At 45.0% G+C, this 13,085-nt stretch overlaps 1 protein-coding gene across 3 annotated transcripts in view; it reads left to right on the forward strand.

Annotated features, from left to right (window-relative positions):
* PPP3CA (protein phosphatase 3 catalytic subunit alpha) overlaps positions 1 to 13,085 on the forward strand; it is a 393,218-nt gene that overhangs the window by 333,514 nt on the left and 46,619 nt on the right. For all 3 annotated transcript variants that reach the window (XM_029076559.2, XM_029076558.2, XM_029076560.1), the window contains exon 8: positions 3,636 to 3,730. In XM_029076559.2, coding sequence (XP_028932392.1) covers positions 3,636 to 3,730 — 95 coding nt within the window. The remainder of the gene's footprint in view (positions 1 to 3,635; positions 3,731 to 13,085) is intronic.

Here is a 13,085-nt window from a genome sequence, read left to right on the forward strand (position 1 = left end):
TGAGCCCCTTTTGGTGTACAGACCGTGTCCAACCTGTTTATCTTCTATTTACCCCAGTGTTTAGTTCAGAGTCTGGTACAAAAAAAAAAAAAATGCTTAACCATTACCATTAAAAAAAAAAAAAGGAAAGGTAACAGATCTGAGACCTTTGGTCAGTTGGAAGCAGCATGGTTCAGTGGAAAGAGCACGGGCTTTGGAGTCAGGGATCATGAGTTCGAATCCCAGCTCTGCCACTTGTCAGCTGTGTGACTGTGGGCGAGTCACTTAACTTCTCTGTGCCTCAGTTACCTCCTCTGTAAAATGGGGATTAAGACTGTGAGCCCCACGTGGGACAACCTGATTCCTCTGTGCCTACCCCAGCGCTTAGAACAGTGCTCTGCACATAGTAAGCGCTTAAAAAATACCAACATCATTTTCCATAGTCCTCTAGCTTTTCACTTCAGTTTAAGTTCAGGACTATGGATTTTTAACATTGGGTTTATTTCTTCAGAATCTTCACCTTTGGAGAACATAAAAGATATCCTATCTCCTGTCCCCTTAGATGCGGATAATGATGATGGTATTTGATAAACATTGACTATGTGTCAAGCAGTGTTCTAACCACGGGGGTAGATAGAAGGTATTCAGGTTGAACACAGTCCTTGTCCCACAGAAGGTCACGGTCTTAATCCCCATTTTACAGATGAGATAACTGAGGCCCAGAGAATTTAAGTGACTTGCTCAAAGTCACACAGTAGACAGCAGCGGGATTAGAACCCAGGTCCCCCTGATTCCAGAACCGTGCTCTATCCGCTCAGTCTCGCTGCTTCTCACAAGATGTGAGGCCCATGAGGGATAAGGGCTTTGTCCGATCTGCTTATGTTGTATCTACCCACGTGTTTAGTACAGTGCCTGGTACATAGAAAGTACTTAATAAATGCCATTATTATATGGTCTTCTCTTGCAAAGCCAAGTCTTTCCAGCAACTAAACGGAAGAGTGCAAATATAGGCAAACCAATCAGGTAACATCAGGGCCTGACAACATTTCCATTTACTGAGAGTCTTCTGCTTAAAGAGCCAAGCAAATAGACTTTTGGTTTACCTGAAGAAAAGTGGATCGCCGACTGGAAAATCTGGACATGCAACTTAAATAAACAGGCCAGTCTACAAATGTGATTTGCAGTGTTTTCAGTAGGACTGATGGTGACATTTAAAAAAAACTCAAAAAACTAAGGCAGGGTTTAGAAAGAACTAATACAAGTAGTAACTGTGGCTTTCATTAAGAAAGTGCAGGTATTCAGCCGGGACACAGGCCCTTCTCCCGCACAGGGCTTCCAACCCATCTTATCCTCATTTTGCAGAGGAGGAAACCGAGGCCTAGAAAGGTAAACTGAATTTCCCAAAGTCACAAAGCAGAGCTGTCTCTTTGCACTAGGCCCTGCTGGGACCCATTTAAATGATGGTTTCTATGGTTTAAAAAGAAAAGTTCCAGATGCAGTTCACTCTCCCAAGGCACACAAGTACAGCTACCTCTGTGCCTTGTGTTCTTTTCTAATTTCCTTTGTGAACAAGCTGGCCAATCCCCTAGAACAGTTTGCTGTGTTTTCCAAAGAAGCGGGCTTGCTGGTATTATCCTTCTGGAACGGCTGGATGGAGCACGCCAGCGACGCTACTTTTCCATTTGCTGAGCTCCGTTCCGGAGAAGAACTTGACTGCGTGGTGGAATTCATTCCCTTAGAGTAGGCAGAGGAGTAAGAGCAAAGAAAGAGAGAATGCACGGTAGAGGCAAGATGGATATAACTTGCAGAAGTGGAGGCTGCCGTGAGAGAACTGTCGATTGCGAGATATGTCTAAGTGGGGGTGATATGATCAGAAGTCTTTTATGGTAGTTTGTTCAGCGCAACTATATGCCAGGCTCTGTACTAAGCGCTGAGGTAGAGACAAATTAATCAGGTTGAGTACAGTCCACATCTCACATGGGGCTCACAGTCTTAATCCTCATTTTACAGTTGAGGTAACTGGGGCCCAGACCAGTTAAGTCACTTGCCCAAGGTCACACAGAAGATAGGAGGTGGAGTCCTTCTGACTCCCAGACCCGTGCTCTATCCACTAGGCCACGCTGCTTTGCCGGGTTTCTAAAAGCAGACGGCTGCTATCATTCCCCCCATTAAACTCAGTAAAAGGAAACTGCCCCAAATACATGGGCGGGATATGCCATGATCATTCATTCAGTAGTATTTATTGAGCACTTACTATGTGCTCAATGAGCACATAGAGAAGCAGCATGGCTCAGTGGAAAAAGCATGGGCTTTGGAGTCAGGGCTCATGAGTTCGAATCCCAGCTCTGCCACTTGTCGGCTGTGTGACTGTGGGCAAGTCACTTAACTTCTCTGTGCCTCAGTTCCCTCATCTGTAAAATGGGGATTAAGACTGTGAGCCCCCCGGGGGACAACCTGATTCCCCTATGTCTACCCCAGTGCTTAGAACAGTGCTCGGCACATAGTAAGCGCTTAACAAATACCAACATTATTATCATTATTATTACTATGTGCAGAGCACTGTACTAAGCGCTCGGAGTGGACATATCGGTAACAGATAGAGATGTCCCTGCCCTTTGACGGGCTTACGGTCTAATCGGGGGAGACAGACAAAAACAATAGCAATAAATAAAATCAAGGGGATGAACATCTCATTAAAGCAGTAGCAAATAAATAGAATCAAGGTGATGTACATCTCGTTAACAAAATAAATAGGGTAATGAAAATATATACAGTTGAGCGGACGAGCACGGTGCTGAGGGGAGGGGAAGGGAGAGGGGGAGGAGCAGAGGGAAAGGAGGGAAAAGAGGGCTTAGCTGAGGGGAGGTGAAGGAGGGGGTAGAGGGGGTAAATCATCTGTTTTAAGGGAAGATCTTTTCAGGAAAAATTTCTCAAGTATCATTCCAAGAAGCCAGAAGTGGTGGGAGGGGTCTTCGCTTAAGGCGAAGATGCCAAATCTACTGTTCTTTGGATTATTTGTGAACTAAAGTGTTACGTTTCATATTCTGTGTCTTCTCCCGGGCACAGACTTATACCAGGCTCATTGGTTTGCGTCCAAAATTCCTGCAAGTTTCATTTTCGATTTCTGATTAAATATAATCCTGCTGAGTTTAGGGAAGCTAGCGGGCACGGGCATTGAATGAAAGACTAAAACGCCCCCATCTCAATATGGGAGTTCATAAACATTCTTTAAGAAGATTAAAAAACTTTTCTAGGCAAAGTCCAAATTCCACTGGCTTTCTCTGACGGTGGTCTTCCGTATCGGAGTGAATTTCTAGGTCCCCTTGCCTCTGTCAGTACTTGTAACTCTTGGCAGTAAGTGGAACATAAAAGGAGATCACTCTACAGTCATTAAGCCGTGTTCTTTCTGTCAAGCTGCTGTCTGGGAATTTCATACTGATTTACCCCAGACTCTGATAGCTCTTGTGTCAACCCACTGGGAAATTGTGTAACGAAACACTTGTCCTACTGTAAGATTGTCCCCTCAGCAAAGACCCTTGAAGAAACGATTGTACAATCACCTCGCTGGTCTAACGGGACTCTGAAGTAAGCCTGTCTTTCGGAAACATTCGACTTTTCGAAGCGACTCTGTTTTAACTTGTGTCTATCGCCTTTAGGTATCGCATGTACAGGAAAAGCCAGACGACAGGCTTCCCTTCTCTAATTACAATTTTTTCAGCACCAAACTATCTAGATGTGTACAATAACAAAGGTAAGCCATTTCGTTTCCCTTCTGTCAGTGTTGTGTGTCTCAGAGAATTCCATGCTGATTTCTGGCCACTTGTGGAGGCTTTAAGTCGGTTTGCCTCAGAAAAGACATTTTGGTTTTTCATTTCTTTTTTTCATCTTTTTTTTCTTCAGGATTCATTTGTGTGTCAATTTTTGCTGGTAAATATTAATGATATCTTGCATTTTTTTCAGAGCCAGGGAGTATGGAGTTTGAGAAGCAATTATATACCTCTTTATATTCTGTCTCCCTTATCTGTAATTGATTTTAGTGTCCAGTAAACTGTAGGCTTCTTGAGGGCAGGGTTTGTGCCTGTTTTATTGTACTCTCTGATTGATCAGTGTGTTACTCTGCACAGAGTAAATTCTCAATAGATACAGTTGATTGATTGATTCTAATGGGCAGGAGTCAGTTACGGAAGGGTTTGTCACATTTACACCCTCAGCCAGAAGAAATGTTGACCCCTCTTAGTTATCTGGGGCCCGTGACCATACTGCTTCCCTTCATTCTCTCTCTTCGTTCATTTGTATTTATTGAGCGCTTACTGTATACAGAACACTATACTAAGCACTTGGGAAAGTACAGTATAACGATAAACAGACCCCTCTGCCTACAGCGAGCTTACAGTCTAGATGGAGAGACAAACATAAATAAAAATAAATGAATTATGCCACAGTCACATTATTTGCTGAGCATTTACTATATGCCTTGGTGCTGTGGTAAATATGATACATGTCAATCTGACGCAATACAATCAATAGGCAATTACTCTCCCCTCCTTCAAAGCCTTATTGAGGGTGCATCTCCTGCATGACGTCCTCTCACACCAAACCCCTCCTTTCCCCTTCTCCCACTCCCTTCTGCGTCACCCTGACTTGCTCCCTTTGTTCTCCCCACACCGCCCCCAGCCCCACAGCACTTTCGTACATGTCTGTAAATGATTTATTTGTATTGATGTCTCCCTCTCTAGACTGTAAGCTCGTTGTAGGCAGGGAATATGTCTGTTTATTGTTGTACTGTACTCTCCCAGGTGCTTAGTACAGTGCCCTGCACACAGTAAGCACTTAATGAATGCGATTGAATGAATGAATCGAATGGATGGATTGATTGATTGATTGATGAGCAAGCAATGGGAGTTCAGTAAATGGCATTTTCAGTGTGAGGAGGTTGTAGTTAATTCCATCCCAAGGCTCAATTTTGGGATGGAACTGTTTCAGAGTATGATCATCATTGGTAATATGGTGTAATGTGATCTGCGCCGTTGGTATCTTTCCACCCGCCTCTTTAAAATATGAAGGTAAGTGATCAAACATGGTTCTCGATCGCTTCTGCCACTTTAGCTCAATTCTTTAAGTTAGTGGGAACTGAGAACCTGCCAGCTTCTCTGTATTCATTATTTTTTTACAGAATTAGTCCTGAACGCTTGTAACATCTGCACGAAGAGGTAGATGTTATTTAGTAAACATGAATAAACAGAAACCGGAGAAAGTAGTTCTTGGGAGCCGAATTCGTTTCCGGGATTTTTGTGGTTAATCCTCTTGAAATTGATACAGAGTGAAGAGAAACATACCCAACAAAGGAAAGGCAGCTGGAACCTACCGTTCTCCCAGGGCAGAGCGTGCGATGCAGTCTGAGGGAGGGGTTGGCCCGTGGAATACCTCACCGTTTGCCAAGTAGAATTCTGGTCTAAAGGGAATGAAACTGAAACTTCTGCTGAGCGAATGAAAACCCACATCTGTTTTGACTTCTTACCGTGCCAGGCAGAATAACATTAGCCTTCTCCATGCCAGTGGGTTACCAAGAGAAAAAGGAAAGGGCAGAGGTTTGAAGAAGAAACCTCCATTTTCCTCTTTGGGTAGATAGGCTTCATCTGAGAGGATAGATGAAGGGTTTATTTCTCCCTGTCGCAAGAAGGCTGAGGTGTGACCAGGTTAATAAGGATTATTTAAATAAAAGGGAGAGAGAAAGCAAGCTGTTCCGCCTGAGGTGAGAAAAAAGAGGCGGTTAGGATAGACGTAAATAAGAGCCGTGTGACCCTGATGTTATTAAGACACTGGCTCCTGAGGGAAATCTCCATTTCCGAAGGTCTTGTATTCCTAAATTAGACACTCGCCTAGAATAATAATAGTTGTGGTATTTGTTAAGTGCTTATTCTGGGCTAAGTGTTGAGGTAGGCCTAGTCAAACCAGTCTCAGTTCCTGTCCCAGATGGGGCTCCTACTCAATGGGGCCGGGGGATGAGGGAAAGAGGTATTTAATAATAATCATCATAATAATAGTAGTATTGGTTAAGCGCTTACTCCGTGCCAGGCACTGTATTAAGCACTGGGGTGGATGCAGGCAAATCGGTTTGGACACAGTCCCTGTCCTACATGGGCTCACAGTCTCAATCCCCATTTTACAGATGAGATAACTGAGGCCCAGAGAAGTGAAGAGACCTGCCCAAGGTCACACAGCGGACACGTGGCGGAGCCGGGATTAGAACCCATGACCGTCTTAACTCCCAGGCCCATGCTCTATCCACTACGCCATTTAATTCCCATTTTATAGGTGAGGAAACTGAGGTACGGAGAAGTCAAGTTAATAATTGTGGTATTTGTTGAGCACTTACTATGTGCCAAGCACTGTTCCGAGTGCCGGGGTAGATACGGGGTAGTCTGGTCAGACACAGTCCTGTCCCACATGGGGTTCACAGTCTTAATCCCCATTTTACTGATGAGGTATCTGAGGCCCAGAGAAGTTAAACGATTGGCCCCTAGGCCACCCAGCAGACCTGTGGCAGAGCCAGGATTAGAACCCATGTCCTCCGATTCCCGGGCTCCTGCTCTTTACACTGGGCTATGCTGCTTCCTTAAGCGACTCTCCCCCGCCCCCCGGCAGGTAACGAATCGGCCGGTTGTGGAACCCAGATGTCCTGACCTCTGGCCCTGTGATCTTTCGACTAGGCCTCGCCAAGCTGCTTTAGTTGCTGTGCTATCTGGAAGTAGGGATCTGGGCCCTTTCAGTCTTATGATTCCACAAGTTTCCCCATGATCATATTCGAGTGTGAATATAGGTTTTTCTTGTTTTCTACATTCCGCTGCTTAAAGTGTTGTCAGTGTCATAATAAAGCAAGTCTCTGCCCGGAGCAAAATGTCAATTTGGTAAATTCTGCCCTCTGGCACCTACAGTTTTTCTCAAAACAAAACAAGTTCCAATTCCCTCTCCCACGCCACCTCCCCGAAATGAGAAAACTCAAAGTTCTCTGCTTTTTTAAAGAAACCGGTGGCAGTAAGCTGCAGTTTTGCTGGCAAAATGAGTTTAGCGTGCTCTCAGCGGGTCCCGAAGCAGCGAGTTTAAAACCTACGGAAGGTTTTGATCGGGGTTGAACTCCGCTTTCCTTTTCATCTTCTAGAGTTTCCTGTCGGTCAATCAAATAATAATGACCGATCGACCCATCGACTGATTCGTCATCCAGTCGACCATTCAGTCAGTGGTATTTATTGAGTACTGTTCTAACGCGGTAGAGTTAATCCCGATCCACAAGGAGCTTGCAGTCTACAACAGAGAGGTGGACGCTGAGATGAGTTACTGATAGGGGAAATGGGAGAATATAAGGATACGGACCTAAGTGCTCAGGGGTTGGGGTGAATATCAAGTGTTTAAGGGGTACAGATTCAGCCCCTTCCTAGATATCAGGCTCTCCAGAAGGGAGTAGACTGTACTTTGGAAACCATTCCCCAAAAAAGAACAGATTCCTTTGGCACCAAGTCAAGCCGGAACATGGGCGGAAGAAAGGAGAATATCCAAAAGAAAGACCTCAGCTCTTTAACTTCCCCAGGTACGCTACTGGAGAAGGTACGCTGCTAGAGAAGCAGCGTGGCTCAGTGGCAAGAGCCCGGGCTCGGGAGTCAGAGGTCATGAGTTCGAATCCCGGCTCTGCCACTTGTCTGCTGTGTGACTGTGGGCGAGTCACTTGACTTCTCTGTGCCTCAGTTCCCTCATCTGGAAAATGGGGATTAACTGTGAGCCTCACGTGGGACAATCTGATTACCCCGTATCTACCCCAGCGCTTAGAACAGTGCTCTGCCCATAGTAAGCGCTTAACAAATACCGACGTTGTTACAAGCCCTTAGATTATGTGCTTATTTACATCCCAACCCACAGACACGTACATATATCACGATTATAATCATTTGCGCGATGTCCCTAATATACCCAGATGATCCTATCGCCTGTGAGACGTATATCATGATCATAATCATTTGCAAGATGTCCCTATTATACCAAGATGATCCTATCGCCTGTGAGACAGACAATTACGCTCCCCCTGCTTCACAGCCTTATTGAAGGCACATCTCCTCTAAGAAGCCTTCCCTGGCTAAGCCCTCCTTTTCTCTTCTCTCTCTCCCTTCTGCGTCTCCCTGACTTGCTCCCTTGGTTCATCCCCATCCCAGCCCCTCAGCCCTCATGTCCATATCTGTAATTTGCTTATTTCTATCAATGTCTTTCTCGCCCTCTAGACTGTAAGCTGGTTGTGGGCAGGGAACGTGTCTGTTATACTGCTAAATTGTACTCTCCCAAGCACTCAGTGCGGTGCTCTGCACACGGTAAGCGCTCAATAAATAGGATTGACCGACTGAGACTATCCGTTCCTGTGATTAGGGTTAAAAAAAAGACCCATCTACGTGACGGCTCCTTCTTTTATGTATTTACCCTGCGTGCACATAAAGATTCTACTTCACTGTGCTAGATGTGGGTGAGAATCAGTAATTCATAGCTAAAAGTCAAACTGAGTGTATTTAGATCTAATCACAGTGGACAGCACCGAGGAAAACCAACAAAAACAAATGCAAAAATCCCCATTATCTGTAATAAAAGGGAATTGCCTGAAATTTCAAGGCAGAACTAACGGGAAGAGAGCAAGGAGCAGCCCAGACCCCAGAGGATACATTTGATTCCTAGCAACACAGATGAACTTAAGTGACTCGGGAATTGCCAACACGATAATTGCCGGATGATTTGATTTTTACAGCTCCTGAAATTCAAGGTAGCGCAAATGGCTCCTTCTGGTAAAGTGAAGTGTAGGGGAGAAAGGCATTCTATCCTGACAGAGTTTAACACCAAATAACAGTCATTAGCAGATGTAAGTTCGAGATCTGCTGAAGGTAATGGGTGGTTCTGTAGGTGTGAGTGTGTCTATGTATGACACAGGTATGGGAGAGAAACTAATCATCAATGATATTTCCTTGAAGCTATTTCCCCCAAAGCTTGAAATTGATGCTATTGTGCATTCTTCTTTTGTACTGCGGCTGATCCTCAGCTATTCGCATTAGGAGCGATTTATTTCGGTGCCCGTCTTCCCCCGCTAGACTGTCAGCGGCTCCTTGTGGGCAGGGATTGTGTCTCCCTACTATAGTTTTGTACTCTCCCAAGCGCTTAGTACAGTGTTCTGAGCTCTGCAAGTGCTCATACAAACCATAGGTTGATTGATTCTGAAATCGTCCGGAAGATTCTGGCCACATTAGAAGATTAGGCTTTGACCTAAACGCTATGGGTAAAGAAATCGACAGCTTATGTGAGCCTGCCCGAGTGGGACGCGTTAGTTTTGCCCCGGGGGTTACTGAAAGCGAATCTCACTCCCAGTTGGAGCTCCTACTGCGGGAAATAGCAACTCAGCTATTTGTTGATGGGATGGGAGATGTTGCGTGGTGAACTGTCATACGTGGTCAATTTAGGTTGGACATAATAATGTTGGTATTTGTTAGGCGCTTACTATGTGCAGAGCGCTGTTCTAAGCGCTGGGGGAAACACAGGGCCATCAGGTTGTCCCACGTGAGGCTCCCAGTTAATCCCCATTTTACAGATGAGGTAACTGAGGCACAGAGAAGTGAAGTGACTTGCCCACAGTCACACAGCTGACCAGTGGCAGAGCCGGGATTCGAACCCATGACGTCTGACTCCCAAGCCCGGGCTCTTTCCACTGAGCCACGCTGCTTCTCATGATCCGGATAACATCCAAATAATATAACATCCAGATAATAACATCCAGATCACATCCAGATAATAGGAGAAACAGCATGGTCCAATGGATAGAACACAGGCCTGGGAGTCAGGAGGACCTCGGTTCTAATCCCAGCTCCTCCACTTGTCGGCTGTGTGACCTTTAGTAAGTCACTTAACTTCTCTGGGCCTCAGTGACCTCATCTGGAAAATGAGGAATAAGATGTGAGCTCCCTGCAGGACAGGGACTGTGTCCAATCCTATTTGCTTGTAGCCACCCCAATGCTTAGTGCAGTTTCTGGTACATGATAAGTGCTTAAAATACCACAGTTATTGGTATTATTAAAACAGTTTTATGTCTTCTAGGACAGACTCTGGCTTTCTCAAGTCCTGGGGTTGACGGCATGACATTTTGGCCATGAGCGAGCTAGCCCACGTGCCAATGACTTCCAGACTAACTGGGCAATTAATTCATGAGGCAATGGTTGGCCAATGAGAGACTCCAAATAATAATGTTGGTATTTGTTAAGCGCTTACTATGTGCAGAGCACTGTTCTAAGCACTGGGGTAAACACAGGGGAATCAGGTTGTCCCACGTGGGGCTCACAGGTCCACAGTCACACAGCTGACAAATGGAAGAGCTGGGATTCGAACTCATGAGCCCTGACTCCAAAGCCCGTGCTCTTTCCGCTGCGCCGGCCTGCACCTTTTCTGTCAGCATTTTTGTCGTCCATTCAGACTCTGTTCTTCGACTTTGTAGCCTTAGTCTTGGCCTACCCCGATTTCCAGGCTTAATTCCGGGGATAAAGTAGTTTAACAGTGCCCCGGCTAGAGCACGTGCACACGTAAGTTATTAGTACAGTGCTCTGCACACAGTAAGCCCTCAGTAAATACGATTGGATGGATGATTCTTTGTAAAAAGTGGGAAAAAAAAAGCTTTAAACCAGATCTGTGAAGTAATGACTCGTGTCTGTGTCACATGAGAATGTGTCTACCGACTCTAGTATATTGTACTCTCCCAAACACCTAGTGTAGTGCTCTGCACTCAGTGAGTGCTCAATAAATATGATTGATTAACTTGTCTAGGCCCACGTTTCCTTTTCTTCAAGTTGGGTATATACCTGTTTTTCCTCCCTCTTGGACTGTAATAGCAATAAAGATGATAATGGTGGTACAAGTGTGCCATCCCCTGTTCTAAATACTGGGATAATTGTCTGCTATGTGACCTTGGGCAAGTCACTTCACTTCTCTGGGCCACAGTTACCTCATCTGTAAAATGGGGATTGAGACTACGAGCCTCATGTGGGACAGGGACTGTGCCCAACCCAATTTACTTGTGTATAACCCCAGCACTTAGTAAAGTGCCTGGAATATAGCAAGTGCTTAACAAATACCGCAATTATTAATAATAATGTTGGTATTTGTTAAGCGCTTACTATGTGCCGAGCACTGTTCTAAAATGCTGGGGTAGATACAGGGTAATCAGGTTGTCCCACGTGAGGCTCACGGTTAATCCCCATTTTACAGATGAGGTAACTGAGGCACAGAGAAGTTAAGTGACTTGCCCAGAGTCACACAGCTGACAAGTGGCAGAGCTGGGATTCAAACTCATGACCTCTGACTCCCAAGCCCATGCTCTTTCCACTGAGCCACGCTGCTTCTCTTAATTAACTAAGAGAATCGATTAACATTAATAGGATTATTAGTAGTAGATACAAAATAATCAGGTCCCACATGGCACTCACAGTCCAGATAGGATAGAGAAGAGTATTGAATCCCCATTTTACAGATGAAGGAACTGAGACACAAGATGTTAAGTGACTTGTCCATGGTCACCCAGCTGATAAGTGTTGGAGCCAGGATTAGAACCCAGGACCTCTGCCTCTCAGGCCCTTGATCTTTCCGTTAGGCCATGTTAACTCTGAGTCCCGGGGGTGGACAAGGGACTGTCTGACTCGACTGTAGTGTCCCCGTGCCTAGTTCAATCAGAGTTTCATATCTAGTAAGCCAAATATTCTAATTATTGTTATTGGTGTCGGTGACAGGCACTGGATCATCTTCTCTGTCTTTTTTGGTGCCCCTTTGCCCAGTTGCATAAACCGTGAACTGGATGGCAGTTATTAAACTACCGTTTAATACATCCAGTGCACCAGACCGCATTGTGAGAGGAGGATGAGATTTTGGAAGCTCCCAGTGAGACAGCTTCACTGGGGCAGCAACTTTATTCTTAATTCCGTCCGTGTTTTAGCACCGTAACTTTGCTTTCCCGACACCTCTAATGCTTGCCCAAGAGAGATGAAAGTTAGAGAAGTAAGTTAGAAATCTGAATGTTCTCAGGACAAAGCTATCTACACCAAGGGAAATTACAAAATCTCCCTCTTTGGCGATCTTTACGAAGGCTAAGCAGAAGCTCGGTAAAATGTCTCTTATGGAAAGCTTAGCAAACTGGGAGAAAACTTAGTTTGGATTTAGTCTTGAGAGATAGAAAATCCCGAGCTGAGATTTTTCAAGCCTGCTTCATTCACTTTCCCACACTTGAACGTCTCGAAGCAAATGTCTTCAACCGATCGGCTGCCTTTTTAAAATATGCTTTCCTTTGATAAAGCTCACTTGGTAGGGAGCAGACTGGGCGTATTTACTTTTATGTGGGAATTCCCAGCCCCCGAAAGACTTTTGTGTTTCCATCTTGAAGCTTGAATTGGTGGTAGTGTATATAGGGAATACAGGGATTTGATTTCCTGGAACATAAGCACCTCTTCACTAAGAGTGAGGTATTCTTTTTCCCTTTTTCTGGGCCATATTCCCAGAATGGTATTCCCTCTATTTCCTTGGCGATTTCTGGAATTCTGTATTGCAAAGGTACAAAATTCTTTTCCATATTTCCAGCCCGATTTGAGTCCAGCTCCGAGAGAAGACGTTCGCCATCTGAAATTCTCCCAGACTCCCCACATAAAATCGGTTACTCTTCAAAGGTTTGGCTTCCAAGCTGATAGGTTACTGTTAACACGGGTTATGAATTTCCAGCTATTATGTAGATTTCCCCATTGGAAGAATTCTGAATGACTCCATTTCCCTTCTACCCATCGGACTCAGGTGGAGGGGAAAATTAAGCATTTTAATCCTTTGTTAAGCAACCGTTGGGTCTGAAGAAGATTAATGAAATGGACCTACCTACTGGCCTCTTGAGATTTGCAGTCGAGGACGAACAGCGTCTGGGGACGATGTACCGCAGGATAGAGCGGGCCGTGTTAATTCTCGTGGGAACCAAATTCAAGCTCACAGACAGAGGACATTAAGAAGTATATGTGTCGGTATATTGTGCCAGTGATAATCAGGCAGCGATATTCATGAAGCACTTA

This window comes from Ornithorhynchus anatinus, chromosome 12 (genome assembly GCF_004115215.2).
Source record: "Ornithorhynchus anatinus isolate Pmale09 chromosome 12, mOrnAna1.pri.v4, whole genome shotgun sequence".
NCBI classification, from domain to species: Eukaryota; Metazoa; Chordata; class Mammalia; order Monotremata; family Ornithorhynchidae; genus Ornithorhynchus; species Ornithorhynchus anatinus.